Source organism: Mycteria americana, chromosome 9, assembly GCF_035582795.1.
Source record: "Mycteria americana isolate JAX WOST 10 ecotype Jacksonville Zoo and Gardens chromosome 9, USCA_MyAme_1.0, whole genome shotgun sequence".
Lineage (NCBI taxonomy): Eukaryota > Metazoa > Chordata > Aves > Ciconiiformes > Ciconiidae > Mycteria > Mycteria americana.
In genome coordinates this window covers 9,877,301-9,897,335 of record NC_134373.1, presented here as the reverse complement: position 1 = coordinate 9,897,335, position 20,035 = coordinate 9,877,301, and the positions used below count along the sequence as shown (strand labels likewise).

The 20,035-nt window shown below is 43.0% G+C and overlaps 1 protein-coding gene across 1 annotated transcript in view; it reads left to right on the top strand.

The window, feature by feature from the left end:
• Window positions 1-20,035, top strand: part of TMEFF2 (transmembrane protein with EGF like and two follistatin like domains 2) — a 135,050-nt gene that overhangs the window by 7,029 nt on the left and 107,986 nt on the right. Inside the window, exons 3-4 of the mRNA XM_075511350.1 lie at window positions 898-1,027; window positions 3,855-3,881. Of these exons, the coding sequence (XP_075367465.1) occupies window positions 898-1,027; window positions 3,855-3,881 (157 nt within the window). The remainder of the gene's footprint in view (window positions 1-897; window positions 1,028-3,854; window positions 3,882-20,035) is intronic.

Below are 20,035 nucleotides of genomic sequence, written 5' to 3'. Positions count from 1 at the left end.
TTATGATAACTGCACCCGGTAGGTTGCCCAATTTTCAATATAAAATGGAATTATTTTTATTAAAATGAACAAGAGAGGGCAAAGCTGTCTTTCGGTGGTAGAGGGAACAAAGCAGGTAGTTTGCAGAGCTGAGCAGGAGTTCAAGCCGAAGGAGGGGCGCGTGGTGCGAGTAACTTCTGCGCTCTTCGGCGCGCTGGCTGAGCTCGCTGCGGTGCTGCTGCTCCTGCCTGCTGGCCGCCGCGGGGAGAGCTTGGACCTTCACAGAGCATCCTGGCTGCGGCTCGCCAGGAACGGAATTGTCTCTGCAGAAAGAGGGTTTTGATCATAGGTCTCTCAGAAATAATTTCCCTCTGTCCACTCAGTTCTAATTATAGCTAAGTACTTAAATGGAGAGTTATACACACACAGGCAGACACTTCTGTGTATGCAAACGACTGTCTCTGTAGCAGTGAGGGTGTGGATGTGCAGGAGGAGGGGAAAAGCGAGCCTCTTCGTTACAATTTGTCTGTAGCCATCCGGTGGGAACACGAGCTGCTATCGCAGATGCGAGGAGCCGTTTGCCTTCCCTATATTCCTTCCCCAGGAATGCCCCCACCTCCTCCTCGCAGGCAGAGGCCTCTCTGAGGGCACTTATTGAACGCTTTGCCCATTCAGATTATCTTTTCCCTGACCTGTTCAAGTCTGGTTTATGCTCCTCTGCCTTTTGTCTTTTTAAAAATCCCCTCTCCCTCTCCCCTGGTAGCTGTAAAGGTGAAGAGGAGGGTCATGTCCCTCCTCTCTGTTGTTTTCCCAGAGTTTTAATACTAGAAGGGGGGGGGGGGGGGGGGGCACCCAAATGGATGCTGTGCCACCCTGCTTGTGTGACTAACGCTGCTGCTCTCTGTCCGTTCCCATCAGTGTAACAATGACTACGTGCCCGTGTGCGGCTCCAACGGTGACACCTACCAGAACGAATGCTACTTGAAACAGGCTGCCTGCAAGCAGCAGAGCGAAATACTCCTGGTGTCCGAAGGATCGTGTGCGACTGGTACGTATAACGTACTCCAGGCTGCCTGTGGACCTTGCCATGCCCCTGAATAAGATAACCCGTGGATGGCAAAAGCCAATTGAATCCCTGCTTTGAATTCATTACGGGCTAATTCTTTGCAGTCTTAGGCATGAGAAGTTGCTGCCATCCTTCCCTGTTAAGTAACTAACTTAGTATAGGCTCACAGTCTATGATACAGTATAGCCTTCACACTGTTTTGAAGCGTGCAGCACAGAAGTTGTTTTCTTTTTTAATATGTATCTTGTGCTCCTTGTCATCCTATGTGCTGTGTACACTTCTGAGCTGTTACAACAAGTAACTGCAAGCAGATTAAATGAGCAGATGTCTGATAAATGGGCATCTGGATTACCACAAACCTCTCCATAATCTGGAGAGATAGAACTGGAGCATTATTGCCTGCAATCCAGTTTCTTAGGTTTTTCCTTATGCATGTAGAGCCAGATTCCCAGCTGGTATGATTCAACAGACCACTGGTTGTAATGAGCCCTGCCAATTTATACCAGCTGAAGATTTGGCCCAAAACACATTTAACGAACAAGTCTGTGCAACAGGGTTTTTTTCTGGACTTGTTGGAAGAATTCATTGAGGAGTGTATGTGAAAACTGACTGGCATTTGAGACATCTTTGCTTAACTCAGCATCGTGAGCTATTTGCATCTCTGCTTTTATGAAACAGCTAGAAGGGTGAATGAGCAAAATAAATCAGGAAAACTGAGTTGCTTATGCTTATTCTCGAAGTTTTTCTTTTGCGTTATGTATCTGTTAGAGGTGGGCAGTGAAGTTAACTTGAAAAGAGTGGGAGGAGTAAGTCTTTGTTCTTGGGAGAGTTCTTTAAACTTAAAGCAGAATTTTTTCTTGGCTGAGGACGGAGGAGTCAATAAAAAGTGCATTAGACAAACTTTTTGCAGTGCTGTAATTTTGTGTTTCGTACACCTGAGAGAAAATAAACTTCTTTCCCTGGAAATGTTGTTCTTCTCTGAAGCTGTTACCTGACAATTTTCAAGAACAAAAAAACATAAGCTGCAATTTTTTTGTCTATAAATTGGTATTAAATGGAGCTCAGACTGACAAAGCCTATTGTGGCGTAGGATTTGTTCAACTTAGTAAATTCTCTCGGCACAGCAACTGGTTTTTTTAATCAAAAAGTTTGAAGCAAAAGGGATAATTTTAGTGCATTGCTACCTCTTTTCTTAAACTTACCTGCCCACTGGCAATGGCCATGTTGGAAGCATTCTTGCTGAAACACATTGTGGATTTCAGAAACAGAGAAGGAAAAAAAAGGGGCTTTCCTGAAGTCTTAATCATTTGGCCTCTTTTTCCTTCTCTCAAGGAAGGAGGCTCAGCAGAGAAGGGAGCAGCCGTATACCTCAGGTTTTCCCCGTGGGATGGGGCAGAGAGAGGGTGCGCAGGACCCCCAGCAGAGACCTGGGCTGCTGGGAGGTCCGGCAGCGAGCAGCCCTCCTGGCCGTGACCGGCAGGGTCCTGGGCATCGAAGGGTAGGGGCAGGAGGAGGGGCATGTGTTCCTTTTCCTCCAAAGAGCCAGAGAATATGGTAGTTCATTGCGGGAGGCAGATAACACTTCTTCCTCTGTGCTGGGGAGGCCTGGCACACCTGGAAAGCAGTGCTTCCCGGCGCCGTGAGGGCATTGTAAGGAAGATGCCTTTCTTTCCTCTTTCCTCACTAGCTCATTTGGGAAAGAGCATCAGGATGGAAGATCAGATCAGGAAAATACAGGAGATGGTCACTGGCAAAACACTATCATTTTCTGTTCTCTTTTCCAGCCATCTTTTTCATCTGTCCTATGCAGTCTTGCTGTGTAAATCTACCATTTTAAGCCATTCTTGCAACAGGTTTATTTAAATAAAGGTTTTCCTTTTTTTGACTTTGAGCAATGATGGCATGTACAAGCCAGTACAGATCCACCAGACCTTGCTGTCAGTAAATTAGATCTAAGAGTTCATAGGGTAATTGAATCCCAAAGCAGCCTTTCCAAACTCTTTCTATTAATCTTGATGCTGATAAATGGATAACCCTTCCACTAAGGGGGAGGATGGGATGACAACCTCCCTCCCTTTCCTGAAAAAGAAACTCCTCTTATGGATTATTTTTGGTAACCCTACACGTGTGTGCATTTCTGTGCCTTGCCTTGCTTAGAAAGTTTCGTAATGAAGCTTGACAATTTCTTGATGTTGCACTTTCTAAATTTGTGACTCTCATCATTCCAGCCAACAAAACATCAAGCAGAGGAAAAATAAAGATAAAGCACTCAATTTTGAAACTCAGCAACAACCTCGAAAAAAATGGCATTTTAATCATTTGTCTAAAGACTTGGAATAATAATTTCAATAGTTTATTCCAACTAGTTATGATCTGATGAGGTACCACTGTTTCGTAAAGATAATGACATGAACTTCTAATTGGTCTGGCCTCAAAAAAATGGGTTTAAAAAATTCTCTTTGATGGTGAGGGTTTAGCAGTGGCCAAGTGAAGTAACTTTGCACAACTGTTGGGAACAAAGCTTTATCAGTCTCAGTACAACAAAATGAGGCAGAGGCTTATGAGGACGTTACAGCACTCCAGGGCTTACATTATTTTAGTCTGATATAGAGACTTTAAAGAAAAAGAGTTGAGACATGAGAAAGATGGCTTGAGTGAACTACGTTCAGATTAGATCTTTATAATTTACCCAGGGATGACATCAAACGTAAGGTACGCTGTAATACACTTAACTGAACAGTCTTGCTTCGCATGCTTACAGGACATACTGTAGCACATGAATATAAATGTCTTTCTGTTCTTTTCTCAGATGCCGGCTCAGGATCTGGGGATGGAGGTAAGAGCCATCTTTTCATATCTCTGTGCTTATGCGTACACACATTGTCTCGTACAGTTTCAGATTGTAAGTGGATATGCTTTGCAGTTTAGTTGTTACACTATATATTGTCTTTTGTTTAACTTTTTCGCTGAAAAAAGTGACATTTTGCAATTTAGTCAAGCTGGAACCTAATAATGACATGCTGTTTTCTAGGGAAATTCAGAAAGCTGTGTTACTTCTAATAGGACTTAGAATTATTCATAGGTTGTGCTAGGAGCTCTGTCTCCATCTACTGTTACAGTTGCACTCATTTGTTTTATGTTTAGAGTAATATTTCTTTTGTTTTTAAAACATGAGCCAAACCCTTGGCACCTCCTCACTGGAGGATTCAAGCCAAATATTTTGTGGTAGGAGAGAGCATTCTTTCAAAGATACAAAGAAATGTCACAGGGAAAGAACAATGTGTTTTTTATAAGAACAGCAGCAGCAAAAATGAATGTGGAAATAGTCCAAATCCTTTGCTGCGTACAGGAGATGCTGTAAAATGTAGGCAAACTTGCATTTAAGTTGGGGGTTGTTTTTTTTATTTCTTAGGTGCAGTCATCTATGGGTTTGCTTGTTTAACACTGATCCTAGGGTTTGTGACCGATCCTTCTTGGAAGTATAAGTGTTGGGTCTGGGTAGTGCCCTGCCTCAGGGCAGGGAATGTGACTTTTGGGAGCTACTTGCATGGTGGGGCTGGTGGGTCAGGCTTCTCTGGGGGCTGGGAGGGCCAGGGCTAGTTTGGGTGGCTATGGAAGGTTGTCCTTACCCTCATTTCTGCCCAAGCCCCCTGAGTAAGCTCTAGGAGCCCCATGGCAGGGGAAGGGCAAGGTCAGCATCAGGCTGAGATGCTGCTGGGCTCCTCCGGCTGGGGCGGCCACCAGGAGCTGAGCTGGCTTTCTGCATAAGACACAAGACACAGACAGCAAGTCTGGGCTCTTACCCAGTTTTATGGCTGGATTCAGGTTTTTAGAATACAGTCCCGTTATTTGGCAAAATATCACCTAGTCCTCGTGCAGTTTTGGTAACCAGTATATTAGAGAGCACAATGTATAGGTAAAGTGTTATTTTTACCTGTGAAGTGGTCAACACCATGAGCATGAGGGACTTGCAAGGGACCTAATTTTCTGATATTGGACTCAAGCTGTTTTCTGAAAATCAGGACACTTTAAGATGTTTCAAACCTGGCTCCCAAAAAACCACAACCTAAAATATTGCTATTTGTTTTCAGAAGTTTTGTCCAGCTATTTCTATTTTAATCTAGTGTCTTTTTAAATTGTCTTTTTAAACTGTTAGACCAAAGGAATTCCTTATTCAGTGCTTAACAGAAATCTAAAATTTAATTAATATGTATGATAGGGTTTTCACACACATGGTCAATAAATCAGTTTTCAAATTAAAAAAGTCATGCAAAATTCATCATGTATGTACCAAGAAAAACAGATAAGTTTTCCAGTTTGTTTTATAACTGGGGGAGGTGGGAAGACAAACTTGGCCACTTTCTAAAAGTCATGAATTCCATACTGAAAAAGCACAGGAATTTAAAAGCATGATTTCCAAACGATTTCATTTTAAAAGCTGAGGTTGACAAAAGACGAGCAGAACAGGGCCCTGGGGACTGACTGGGCAGATAGTAAGGAAGCAGATTTGTGAAGGAGACAGAACCAAGTTGGTGCATGTGTTTAAAGGTCTACAAAGCTGCCTTGTATTATTCAAGATTTAGTAGGCAGCTACGGCTGTTCTTAAAGTACAAAAGTATATTTATGTGCCCTAAGAAGCTAAATCCAGCCAAGTAAATGTTGTCACTACATCACTCTTTACTAGACATGGTCTTGTTGTAAAAGCTGTAATAAATTTTGGATGTCATCACAGTAAGTCTTGTAAAATCCACTTCAACAATCATGAGTGGGATGTTTTTCTATGAGAAGGTTGAGGTCTTAGGCAATCTCGTGTGTTTTCTGTTTTTATGAAAGTTTTCCTTTCTTACACTTCTTCAAGCAGTCTTGGTTAGCAAACTGCTAACAAGTGCAGCATCATTTTGCAAAACTACAGCCATAGGGATTCTCCCAGCTGGCCATACTTCTGCCAGATCAGCGGAATGGTGCTGTGCTGGGTGCTGTAGGTGTCAGAGGTGCTGGATATGTCTGCAGCAAGGTACCTGAGATATCTTGGATGCTGGGAGCCCTTAGGAACAGCCATTCTCTTGCTGAATTGCCCTGTTTCTTGTTGCTGTCGGAGTGCTGGTAGGACACAGGCTAGTGCAACGCTTCGGCATTGCTGTTCGCTCTATGTTGTGTCTATCTATGTTGTGGTTTTCAGAGCTGGCAGACTTTCTGGCAGGGTTCAGGTTTGTATAATTGTTGCGGTCTGTCTTTGGGAGGTTCCTTGCAGCCAGGAAGACCGAGGCTGGGAGCCCTGGAGGACTGCTGTGGGCACGGGCAGGCTGAGCAATGCCTCCTAGGCATGGATTAGGAGTCTCTGGTTAAAAAGACAAAGAGTGGATGGACTGCTACTTGAAGGCACCTGTAAGGGCTGATCCTTCAGTCTGAATCGCTGAGGACTGTCCTTAGCAACAGGAATCTCTGCCTCTCAGCACTTGTAGGTAGAAAAGGATGTTGCTTCTTACTGGAGTGTCTCCATGTTACTGCCATGGGTTCCCTTAGTGTTTTTGTATATCACTCCACAAGCTGCGAGATGAGGGAGCCAGCTTTTCAACAGAGTTGTATGTCATGGTTGGATTTCTTTGGTCCGATAAGGTACACATCTAATAGGGAATTAACTCAAATTGCAAACTAGTAGAGGACATTGTGTTTTTCCGGTTCTTGGAACGTAGCAAGTTTCTTGCTCTGAGGTGGCTTCCCCCACGACTCATAGCAGTTCAGCTCTCAGTACTGCTTCTCCCTCAATGGAGCTCTTGTCAAGTGAAATTATAGAATCGTAGAATCATTTAGCTTGGAAAAGACCTTTAAGGTCATTGAGTCCAACCATAAACCTAACGCTGCCAACTGGTTGATGCTTCAGAAATTGCTGGAAAGGGGTTGGTGCAATGGACATACGCAAACACACCACGCGGTCACACAAGCCTCATTTTCTCAGGGAATTGGATAGAGTGGGAACAGTATATCCAGAGGCCGTGTTTTGCCTGCCACGTTTCCCGTCTGCACGTACCTACCTGGGTTTGCAGAGAAGTTTTCTCAATTTATTATGTAGGTTTTGGGGTTTTCTGCTTTCCTGTCAGGAATACTGGGATCATAGAGGTCCCAGCTTCTTAGCACTTTAAACGGTCTTGAGGGCTTTCCAGAGGTGATTTAATCCTTTATGCAGCAATAGCGTACAAAAGTCCCTTTATTTGTAAAGCAATGGGGGAATCTTAATCTCATGTGATTACTGAGCCTTCAGCATGCACTTTTGGGGATATCCAGTAGATGGGTAAGAACAGTAGGTGTTCAAGTTTCTTACTGCAGAAGACATTTTTCCCTGCAAATGAAGACTAAAAATGCAGAATCAAGAGCTATTTCTGTGTTTTGATTGCTGAAGCTGGGAGTATGGTGTGGAATTATTTAAAAACCCATATCCCAGAAAGTTACTAATCAATGGCAGAAAGAATGAATGTGAAAGAGTTTATACAGAGAGTAATTTAAAGAGATTCCATTCATTTTCATCTACGCCATTCTCTAGACAACTGGGTTTTTTTAGAACCCGATGACTCATGTTTTGGTGTTGAGCAGCTTCATAATGAATTCTTGCTCGTTTCCTAGCTTCCTTCAAACAGCGACAAGCTCAAGATGCAGTATTTCATTATAGCTCTTAATGTGCTAAGAACATCTTTCCTTGGTTTCTTTTTCACATTGAACACTTCTTTCCCCTCCCTGCATTATCTGTATTCTGAGCTCTGTTGAGTGGCTTGCATTCATAGTCCAATGGATTTACTGTGGGTGACTATCGCACTAGGTGTTTCTGTGATCCCCAGCATGGTAGTGCGTAAGCACCGACATCGGATTAGTTTCAGAGCCTCATTCAGTTTCCCTTCAAGTCCTACTGACTTCAGTGGGAACTGTATAGGCCCCCTGGGTACACAGATCTTATCCTAGTTTGATTTTTATGTTAATTCTTTATGATCTAGACTAAAGCAGAATGAAAAAACAAGTCATAATTCATCAATATCATCGTCACCATTTATTTTACAGTACCATCTACAGGTGCTAATTATAAGATTAGGACTCCAGTGTGGTACACCCTGATACTGTGAGGCACTTCTTCACAGTGAGGGAGAGAATAAAATCTGTGAAGCAGAGTCTGGATGTCCAAGTTGGGTAGAGGCTGGAAGTTGCATCACAATTCAGTGGCTGAAGTGGGAATAACACATGCCACTTCAGAGTCAAAGCATGCTGTGTCTTTTGAACCACGCTGTTTGTCAGCAGACCCATATGTAATCCAGTAGGAATTGGAGATTATACTGTTCTTAAAGTTATTCCTAATTTGCCACTGGTAGACGCACCTGGAAATCAACAACCTTACAAGCCATCTTCCCCCCCACCCCCCCACCCCCCCCCCCGTGTCTCTTTCTTTTTGCGTGTGTATTTTAAGGATGAGAATGGCTTGTTTGTTTGTTCATTCAGTTTATCCCTTCATTCTTATCCAGAAAAATTGAAGTCCTGCAGCTCTTTGTAGGTGCCAACATGTAGATTTAATGGTAGATTTGGAATTCTGCTCTGTCTTTCCTGTTGGCTTAGAGATGTGTGAGTAAACACATACATATTATAAATCTGTATGGAGCAGCAGTCATCTTGAAACACTAACCCAGAGAAAATAAGGAGGAAAAAAATTAACACTTTGAAGCCTAAATTATTTTTTAAGGCAAACTGTAATGCAGCATGTGTTTATTTTTTTCCTTTGATCAACAGGCAAACAGCTACGTTGACCCAATTGCATTTGTACTTATCTCCATGCTGGTTTTGTATGACTAACTTGAATTCAGCAGCTCTCCTGCTTTTCCACTGATTTCCTTTCTGCTTTATTACAAGGTTGATTGATGGGCAGGGCTATGCAGAACACAATGAATATTGCTGTAAACACTGTCCTAGCAATAACACTTGAGCCAAAATACACTGTAAAACCTGGAGTGTATATCGGTTTGAATGAAACAGTGTATAAAATGCAATGCTGATAAATACACACATATTCCCAATATATGGGAAAATACTGGGAGTATTCTAGTTTAACCTCTGAAAGAAAGGGAATTCTTATTTTGAGCTACAGATCCTGTCCTTTCTTTGCCTGGATGTAATGGGTGATAGAGGCTTCTCTCATGTGAATTTAGAATATCTGCTGACCCCACATGCTATCATCAACTGCAGTAAGGCAATAGGAAAGCTTCTTCTACTCTAATTTCATTTGGGAGGTATAATTTAAAGCAGCATCAGAAGGTAGCGAATCAACTATAAGCAACGTGCACTGACTGGGTAAATACCTCTGGAGGGAATGTTTAAATCTTAAATGATTGACCTGACTGTGGATGGTCAAATATATGTCTCCTTTGTTAAACAGGTTTTTACCTTGTTAACCTCAGCATGGCACTGAGCCCAAACCAATAAGCTCTTTGAAAGGCTGGGTTTATTAGCTCAGGCTCTTCACTGTCCTAACATGATTACATGACTTCTAGTTCAGGGCTGGTGCATATCTGACCTATATAAGAGTTAGGTTGGGAAAAGGCAGTTAATGTATCTTTGTGGCCTTTAAAAATTAAGAAAGGGTGAAGTTCCTATTTTTTTGTTGACTAGATGAGAAGCACTTGGGCATTCGCAAGTGCTGAACTTTTATGCCCCCACTGCGGGCATTTTGTGCTGGGTAGGAAGCATTAGTGGTTTTGGAAATCCTAGGAAGGTATGGGAATGACAGGAATACCAGCTTTTGGATTCCTCTCAGGCTCTCATTTGAGCTAAGTACTGAGCTAATCGACCCTGCCTGACTGAGATGTTCCAGCAAATCCCCACAGCTCCTGTGGACTTGAAGCTCTCTAGGGTTATATATAAAGTACCAGTCTAGGAGATACTGGTTTTGGATTTAGTTGCCTGGGTTCTGCCTATGTTTTGCTTGCTCCTTCTGCTGCTTCTGAGAATGCAAAAATCCCATTAAAAGTGATGCGTTTTATCCCTGTGCTCGCTTTGTTGTTAATGGGCCAAAGTCCTTGCTGTGTTCTTGGTGTGAATGCACAGCTCCCCCCAAGCAGACTTTCAGCACTGAGAAGTACTATGGGAAGGAGTTGACCCATAGTGATGTGGCCTGTTTTCAGCCATTCATGCAAAATTCAAGAAAATTCATAGAAGATGCCATAAGGATCCACAGACTTCTGTAGGCGAGAAGTAGGAATGACGTCCATTCATAGCCTCTTTCCTAAATTTTCCAGTCTTCTATGGTTTTTAGCACTCCTTTTAAGTAGTTCAGAGCTACACAAGGAGACTGTGAATGGAAGATGCTCATCTACATCAGAAAATACTGAGGATGCTCTGGTTTTGCGTTAAAAGCCAAAATTGCCTGTCCACAACAAAATGGAGCAAAAAAAATCCAAAATATGCTGTCTAATCATGTGCAATCTGTAAATTCACAATAACTAAGTCATCAAACCAGCAAACAAATCCTGTGATACTCTAGCAAACAGATTAAAAGGGGGCATCCGATCACAAATACTCATTGGTCTGTTGTTGTAAACACAGCAAGAGAGAGATGCAGTGGACTAGATTTATCTGCTACATCTCTGTAAACCTGGATTAATTTTCCTTATGACAACTGTGGAGTCACCGGAGATTAGCCGTGATGACAGCGAGAGGTGAAGCTAGCCCACTGTCATGGTTTAACCCCAGCCAGCAGCTATGCACCACCCAGCCGCTCGCTCACTCCCCCCCTGCAGGATGGGGGGAAGAGAATTGGAAGGGTAAAAATGAGAAAACTCATGGGTTGAGATAAGAACAGTTTAATAATTGAATTAAAATAATAATAGTAATAAATTGTAATGAAAAGGAAAATATCAAGAGAGAGAAATAAAACCCAAGACAGACAAGTGATGCAAATTAAAACAATTGCTCACCACCAGCTGACTGATGCCCAGCCAGTCCCTGAGCCACGGCCCCCCAGCCAGCCTTCCCCCTGGTTTATTGCTGAGCATGACGCCATATGGTGTGGGATAGCCCTTTGGTCAGTTGGGGTCAGCTGTCCCACCCGTGTCCCCTCCCAGCTTCTTGTGCCCCCCAGCCCACTGGCTGGTGGGGTGGGGTGAGAGGCAGAAAAGGCCTTGACTCTGTGTAAGCGCTGCTCAGCAGTGACTAAAACATCCCTGTGTTATCAACGCTGTCTCCAGCACAAATCCAACACACAGCCCCATCCTGGCTGCTATGAAGAAAATTAACTCTACCCCAGCCAAAACCAGCATACCCACTGTTTTGCTTTCCTATGCAGGGAGTTCTTCCATAGGGAAGAAAAATGCTTCTCAAGCTTTCAAATGCCTCTATCACACTTACTACAAACACTTTACTTTATGGGGTAAGAGCATGTGTTCAAGCACATACTTCATTTTTATCACATGCTTAAATGCCATTGACTTTAAAGTTTTCTTCTGAATATGGATGTCTTGCACAAGCGGGTCCTGAGGCAGTCTTGGAGTGACCAGAACTTCTTTAGATCCTTGTGCATCTCTTGGTTATATATTCTGTGGTTTACTGATTGAAGAAGCTCATTCACTATGCGCTTGCTTTGAACTGTTTTTGGCGTGACATACGATTTTGTTAGATGCTCTCATGAGATCTTAAAAAAAACCAAATGGGATGAAAACTGCCAAGTCTCTCTCAAGGTTCATGTACTCGCTTTTCTTTAACTCTTACGTTTCAGACCTCAGCTGCATCTGGCAAATTTAATATATTCTGCATTGGATGTTTAAATTCCCTTTTGTCTAAGAGGCTTTATTTCCTTTCAGAGATTGGGAAATAAAACCAGAAATTTTGCCTACTGCCTTTGAAGTCAGTGGGAGTTTATCTTCAGGAAGGGCATGACTGATTCCCAGACACTTAGCAAACTGGAGATTGCCACCTACTTTATGTAAATGCACATACAAGACAAGTTTAATGAGTGTGGTGCAAGCCCAAGAATCCAGAACAATTCACAATCAAATCCAGGCAAGTTAAAATTTTATGGTACAGCGCTACCAGTTCTTAAGATGTTGCCACAAGTCTTTCAGTGCAGGTTTTTGAATAGCATTATAGAAGATGCTTAGTTTTTCAGTTAAAACAAGCACATAAAATGTTTTTAGTCCTTGTTGCTCAGGAGAATACTTGAAGCCGAAAATGCTCAACAACAGGGAGAACTCCAAATTGCATTTTGAAAATAATCATGATTTGGGGAAGAAGCCAGAGCTCTTCCATGATATGTCATGTAATTTTTTTAACACCTTGGACTTCTTGATCTCATTTGTTCTAGCTGCATGGGAGTTAGATAATGATGGTGCCTATTTAAACCCATTTAAAAAGCAGCTGCTGAAGCAGGACCCTTTTTACCTCAGCAGCTCCAAATATCTTGCAGGCAAGAGTTTAAAGAGAGCTAGTTAAGGGACTTTAATGTGGGTTTTCGATAAGTCTGGGAACATGGTAAAGTTCTAAATGTCTGAGAGAATGTAGGGGTGTGGGTATTAAAAAGGGTAGGGGAAAAAATCCAGATATTTATAGGCCTGTCAATCTGACATTGATTGAGGTAAAGCAGGACACGCAGACCCGGACCTGCTTAATAAAGAAATAAATGAGAACTAATGCTGAGCAATGTAGGCTGATGTAATAGATTTTGTCAACTAATTGAAATGTTATTTATGAAGCTACAAGTTTGCTTGATAAAGACAACAATATTGATGTAGTATACGTGGATGTCAGTGAAGTATTTGGCATGCCACTACATGACACTATGATTAAAGAACCAGAATCATGCAAAATTAACGTGGTACACAATTAGTGGAGTTAAAAATGCCTTTCACAATGTAATTATAAGTGAATTTATCATTATTAGATGGACAGCACAGGGATCAGCCTCATGCTTTCTATTTAGTTGTTTGTTTTACCAGTGACCTAGGTGGGCACATACTTTCCTCATTGATCAAGTTCTCAGCAGATGTAACTGGGGAAGTAAGAAACAAACAGTTCACTGATGCAACCCGATCTGATTTACTAGGTACACTGGTGCAAGAGCAGGCCTTCTGATGTGGCCAAACATAAAGCCACAACCACAAAGATGGGAAACCAGAGGAGCGTGAGGTGGGGAAACCTTTCTGGAAACAGTGATGCTACAAAGAAAGCTGGAGCCTTGGTAGTTAGTGAGCTCTTTGTGAGAGTCCTCTGCAAACACAACGGGCCAAAGGGCCACTGTTATCCTGGTATATTGAAGAAGCAGACTCTTGAGCCAGGGGTAAGGATGTCAAATCACCTTCACCTTTAGTGGAGGTGGTGCCACAGCTCCAAAGGTACCGAGAAGCAGGGGAGAAGGCTGTGCACAGCCAAGGGCGGTGGCTGGCAAGCAAGCTTTGCCGTCAAAGCTTTGATGCCCTTAGCTTTGTCAAGGGAAAGGAGAGGGGTGCGTAGGTCACAATCAGTAAGTACCAGCGTGGGGAACGCAGATGAGCAGCAGGGCTCTTTATGCTGACAGACAAAGGTCTAATGAGATGCTAGGCTGGCAATTAAAGCTAGACAAACTGAGAGTAAAGTTTAGATGCATGTTTGTAAATGAAGGCAATAGCATATAGAAGCAAGTGATTAAAAGTTATGTCGGATTCTGCGTCACTTGAGGTTTTGACACTTGGATGTCTAGATTGCTCTGCTCAAACAAGGACGAATTGGAAAGTCCAGGGCCGCTGTCGCGTGGGAGGTCACAACAGATGCTCAGTGGACCCTTAATTCGAGGTAGCATAAATTAGTTTACACATGAAATAGGCTGAGTTTAGCCTATTTTGTTGGCAAGATTTCTGTGTTAAGCAGTCCGGAAAGGGATTGATTACGTGGATATGTTTGTTCATTTCAAAATCCACAGAAGTGTTTTTCTCTCTGCCCTTTCCCATCTCATTGTGTACATTTACATATGCAGGTAATGGAAGAGATGTGGGCTTTAGTAGCAAGTGGAAAACCTCATGCATAATTCTCTGCTAATTGCTCTGTATTTAAAAATAGGCCACGCTACACTGCATTTCATCCTAAGACTTCTTTATGTTGTCTGGCACTGGGTAACTTCAGCAGCTCCTGATCTTATCCACGTCATGACAGGCCCCTTTGGGCTTCTCTCTGTCCTGCAGTGCTGCTCTGATTCCCAGTGTAATTACTGGTCTACCCCCAGCTGGTGCTTAGAGGAAATCCTGAGGAGGAGGAAGAGGATCACCAGCTCTCTCTGGAGGATCTGTCCAGGATCCTTTTCCTTCCCATTTCTCCTGGCATAAGGGGCAAGAGCAGAGGGGAGGATCGCACCCAAAGAGCTGTGAAGTTGGAACCCGTATTGACCATGATTAAATATCATTTGATTTCTCTCTGTTATTACAAAGAGCCTTCCCGGCTTTGATGTATTCGTGTATGTGATGGGTTTGGGCGGTGAGAGAGAAGGTACCAGAGTAGACTGTAATTGCTTTGGCTCATATATGTTGTCCACTAGACTCAGGCAGAGAGGCATTGTCATCTTTGTTATAATAGAGCCTTGATAAACAAATAACTTATTCTTTTGTACAGTGCCTGAGATTTTCATCAAAAGAGGAGGGAGCCAGTTATATGAATCACAAGGCCAGTGTAGGACAAGGCTATGCTGTAATTCATTTAGACAAATGTTGAAGTAAATTGATGGACTCAGGTTTGTTTAGATTAGTGGCCTTTTGAAAAATGAGTTGTCCTGTGTGTACAATTTTTCAATCTGTTTACATCTAATTAGCTGTTCAGATTGGCTAAAATTAAGTGATGTCACTTGTAATGCATTCAGAGGTGAAGATATGATAAAACAGGCTCTTTTATAATCTCTTCAGCAAGTGGCTTGGAGCACTGGCATAGTGTGAACTGAGGGCGTATGAAGATCAATCTGTAACGTGGAATCAAATATAATCAAGCTGCAATCTCACAAATGTAGTGAATAGTCTATAGCATCTCTCTTGTACTGATTCAAAGAGGGAGCGAGTTTTTCCGTCATCCTCTCCCACGACTCCGTTTCAGTAGATTTGCCTGGCTGGCTGCGGCATGGTGTTGGGGTGGCTGCCCCTGTATGCTGGCACCTTTACCTATTTCACTATTGATTCTTGCGCGCCAGGTATTCCTCCCTGGAGACAAGTCATTTGAACAGCTTGAAATCTAAAAACTGACTGCTGCAATGTCAGGTTTCTAATTCTGCAGCTCAGCTGACAGCTCCAGAAAGTCCCTATCAAAGGCAGAAATTACAACGCTCTTCAGCAGACTTTGTTCTGCCACCATACGGCCCCAATTCTATTTTACTGCTCCAAAGCCTAGAGGCTTTCACATGTTTCTGACCGAAAATTCTGCTATTAATATGTAAGCTTCTCAGCAATTAAGCTGTGCTTATTGCTGCATCAGTGCTTTTAGACCGTGACCAGCAAGCAGCACCCTCTTTACAGCAGCAGCAATTTAGTTCTCATGCTTAGTCATGGATACACGTCTAAGGAGATTTTGGCACAGGTATTCTCAAATATTTTTAAAAGTTTTTGTTAGTCTTTTCTTTCTTCCTTGGCTCTCTGAAGGCTTTTGCTAGCAATGTTCAGATTATTCGCCTGCCCTTCTGTAAAAATCCCTGAGACTTACGGGATTTGAGTATTTGCCAAACTGTGAGCTTTCCCATGGGGAGTATAATGGGCTGTCACCTGGCTTCTGCCTCCAGCTCCCTACAGCGTGGCATGCGTTTCCCATGCTGGCACGGCAGTGTTGTCCCCTCTTAGCTGGCCGCTTGACCCCATAGCATGGGACGTCATGAAGGAAGGGCAGGTTCCCCTGCCCCATTTGTGTGAGGAGCTTCAGTGGGGCTGTGTCCCGTCTCTCTTCCCATGACCTGATGTGCTGGGATCGGTGGTGATGCACCTGAGTATCTGTGCTGGAAATGAAAGCTCAGTTCAGTGGAACAGGACTGCATTTCATGGCTCAGGACTTTAGGGGCCACAGTCCTGCCGTTCAGTCGGGTGCCACAGAAGCAGCAGAAGGGGACCTTTAAAAGCTGGTGGGAAGATGGCCCTGTGAATCCTTTGCAGGCAGCGCTGGGGAGGCTCAGCAGGCAACTTAGTGATGGCACAGCTCATGGCAAAGAAGGCCTGGCTGAGCCATCCGTGTGCGGGAATTGGGCTGGGAGCTTCCACCTAGACTACAGCAGTGAAAAGGCCAGCTGACGCCATGCCCAGGCACCTTTGTCCTCACAACTCCTTCTGACCCCGCTCCCTCAGGTACTGCCCGTAGCTGTTTTCTGGCTCCCTGTGTTTCCTGAAAGGGGCTGAGGGCACTCAGCAAGTTACGAGCTCAAACCGTGAGATCTCAGGTGCCAGGGCCATGCCCAGCTTGGCTCCATCCTTGTTGTCGGAGCTCTTTCTGGCTTCATCCTGGGGTTTCTCACCTCCTGCCCCTGTGGTGGTGACTGTCCCCTTGCTGTGGCAGTGGTGGCTGGGCCAGGCAGGGTTCCCTTGTGTCAGCAGGGGGAGCTCGCATCTTGCCTGTGCTGTGGGTCCTGGAAAAATGCGCTTGGGTATTTTCCTTTGATTTTCATTTGCCATTCACGTGGTATACTCTATCAGGCTGTATCCTGTGGGGTGGATCAAATCTGAGGCCCTCGATCTCAACACTTCAGCATTCTCCTAAAGGTGAGGGTGGCAAATGCCTAAGCAGTATCTATCGGCAGCAGCAATAATATTGTTTTTCAGAAAGAGAGCATTTTACATGGAGAGAAACTCTTCTAACCAGTAGAGTAAATCTGTATCTGAACCCCTTAGTGTTACTTATGGATTCAGGTTGGAAAGCTGCAGTGTGCTGTAGCTCCTCTGCTAGAAGGTATTCTCTTCTGGATGTCTTTAGCTGGATGACAGGTGCTTTGGGGATGAAATTTTCCTTATATTGTTGAGGACAATTTTCTTGGATTCTTTTTTTCATTTGAAAACAATACCATGTGCCATTTTTGAATTGACAATAGTACGTATGAAGTGAAAGGTTTTGTTTTTAAGACATTTGTTCTCACTACTTGAAAACAGCAGTTTCAACAGGCATGAGCTAGTGCTGGGCCAGTCTTCAACAGGATTTTTCTATGTTTTCTTTGTGTCTATCTACCCTCTACATGAGGTTTAAGTACCTCCTTTCCGTCTCAACTCCTGTGCTACAACATTTGCTGGTTAAAAGAGATCCTCTTGATTTTGCTGGGCAGTGAGGCAGTTGTGTTAAGCTAAGCCTGTTTTACAGAGGTCAACTAGATTGAGAATAATCTATGTTTTGCTACAGTCTCAAACCAGTGTCAGGGTGTACCGTTAATTTGGAAGTAATGCTGAGAAAATCTGTCAGTAATTTATGTTTTGGAAAGAACACCTGAAGTAATTTTCTAGAGCATTGTAGTTATTTAAAAACAATTATAAACATAGAGCACAAGAAGGTTCAAAGTTGATAAACAAATGGGAAGAAGCCTCTACAGGTAGTAGCCTGGAAATTCACCGGGCTACTTCAGCATATTTTCCTGTCTTCATCTTCAGGTTTTCCTGCTTCATTCCTTTTCAACTTAATTCATAGAAAGGAGAGATTTTGCTTTGTCTTACCTAAGGAATTGAACAGCTGCTAGAGGTAGGAAGAATGGTGGCACAATCTTTTCATTCTATTTCATGAGACTTTTCAGAAGTCTCTTCTTTCTAGGAGAGATTACTCCTGCAATCTGTAATTAGGAATATGCACCCCTGTTTGTTTTAGGAGATACATGGTGGTGAGGCATATAATCTGCATTTTCTCCCTTCCCATAAAAGTACCGTGACTTCAGGATCGGGGCCTCAGAAAGTAACCTCTGCTGTTTCTGTGTTTAATAGCATTGTAGAACTAACTGATGGTATGCTATTAATTTGAAGGGATGTAGAGGGAACATAAGATCCTCAGCAGACTCTGATCTGATAGCAGGTGAACAGCATGGGAAACTGTCAGATTGCACAAGTTGCTAAAGTCAGATTAAATTAGTGCCCAGCTACTTGTACAGTGGTAGTAAGTGCTAGCACATATGGTACAAATGTCACTGTGTGAATCCCTGCAAATTCCAGTCTTAATGGCACAGAGAAGTCATTTAGCCATGTCACTTGAGAAATGGCAGTGCCTCAGAGTGGGGCAGGCAATGAAAATTCTTCCTGATTTTAGGACTCAGTGTCACTTTTAGTGTCACTCATAAGGGGTTAGACTGGTTCAGCTTGATGTCTCAGCTGAGCTTATAAACATGCTGAAAATCCAGCAACCCTCATCTTCGTTACCTCCCACGAGGATAAGTTGTGATTAAGGTGCCATCATCTCATGGAGACAAAAGTAAGCATACTCTCATGATCACGTATGTATGTAACGAAGAGAGGGAGAAGACATCGCAGAGCACCCTGGCCCGGCGAGCAGCCTTTGGGAATGCTGCCCAGGGGTGCGTGTCAGATACGTCCAAGATAGGCAGTGAAGGAATACACTGAAGCATGGAAGAAAGAACCAGTAGTGAGAGGGGAAAGCTCTTCCTCCTTACTATGGTTGCATTGTTATTGTCTGCAAAGATTTAGTGCCAGAGGGCTTAATAAAAGACAGCAATCCTGAAAATGTAGTGGAGAAGGTTGTGTTACAGAACTTCTCTCCCTTTAAGGTAAGCTGTTGCACAAGGCTGCTGTAACGCAGCTCTTAGCAGTAGCAGCCAGTTATGCCATAAACACAGTTGAGACAAATGTATTGTTTTACCAGAGGCAGCCAGCAGATGCTTTGTGTAAACCTTAGTCTGCTGCTGGCCAGATTAATTTTTGGTATATCTTACATTGCATTGTCTTTAAACAAATATGTTTAGAATAGTAATCCTTTGCTAGCTTGGGTTTCTTCAAAGTGTGCAGCAAAGATTCCCCTCTGTTGAAGGAAGGGCAAAATTTGTGCTTTTTAAGAGCTCCTGTTGTAATCGCCAGTTCACCATATAGTTTACAGGCATTGTAGAGAATTAGCTAGAGAGTACTCCAGAGTTGCTCTTCAGTTGTCATCCTACAGCTGACAATGTCAATTGAGGGAGAAGAGTATAGGTAAGAAATGCAAAGAAGCCGAAGAGAGTGAAAATGTTGCTTTCTCCTCTAGCTTGTCTTTCAAAAACACAGGATACAATTTCTGATCTTTTAAACCTACCCATGAATGAAAGCATATCAGTGAGAGCTCCAAAACGTTTGGCTACTAGTGTCTCCTATGTAGAACCCATTCTGCGTACGAAAAGCTGTGCCTCTGCTTTTACACTCAGAATAGTAATACTGGAAAAAATTCAAGCTTTCAAGCCAGCCACAGTATCCTTGTGATGAAAAGAAGAGAAAGGTCAGTGAAGCTTGTCCTTGATGAGAAACAATCCCAACTGATGTTCAGAAAACTGAAATGGTAAACTAAGCTGTGCTCACATGTGGCAAACACGATCAAGCTTTTCACTCATTTCAGCTGCTTCTGGACAGTTCTTTTCAACTAGATCTAGTTTTCAGCTAGGCTTAATTGAGAAGCTGGTCTTGCTAATGAATTTGTATGAGTTTACTGGCCCTGGCAGTTTTCACTGTAATGCACTCAGTATATTATATTAAAAATGTATATCACAACTGAAGCAGTTTTGTAAAACAAGCTTTAATGCAGCATCTGCTTATTTGTGCCTTGGGGATGTGAGACAACAGCAAACTGCTTACTGCTTGAGAAATCAGCACACCACCACAGGCGTTGCTCTGGTGTTAGAAGTCAGGGCAATGGCTTAATCTGGATGCGGATCAAATTGTTGTGTTGATAATTAGAAGACAATAAGCCTGCATGAAATTGAACCAAGATGTATTAAAATCAGGTAGTAATTCTCCTTAATGCTGACTGGAAGTAAGCCATGTCAGAAGGTAACCAGAATGCATTATTGTTTGCCATTATAAAAAGGTCCAT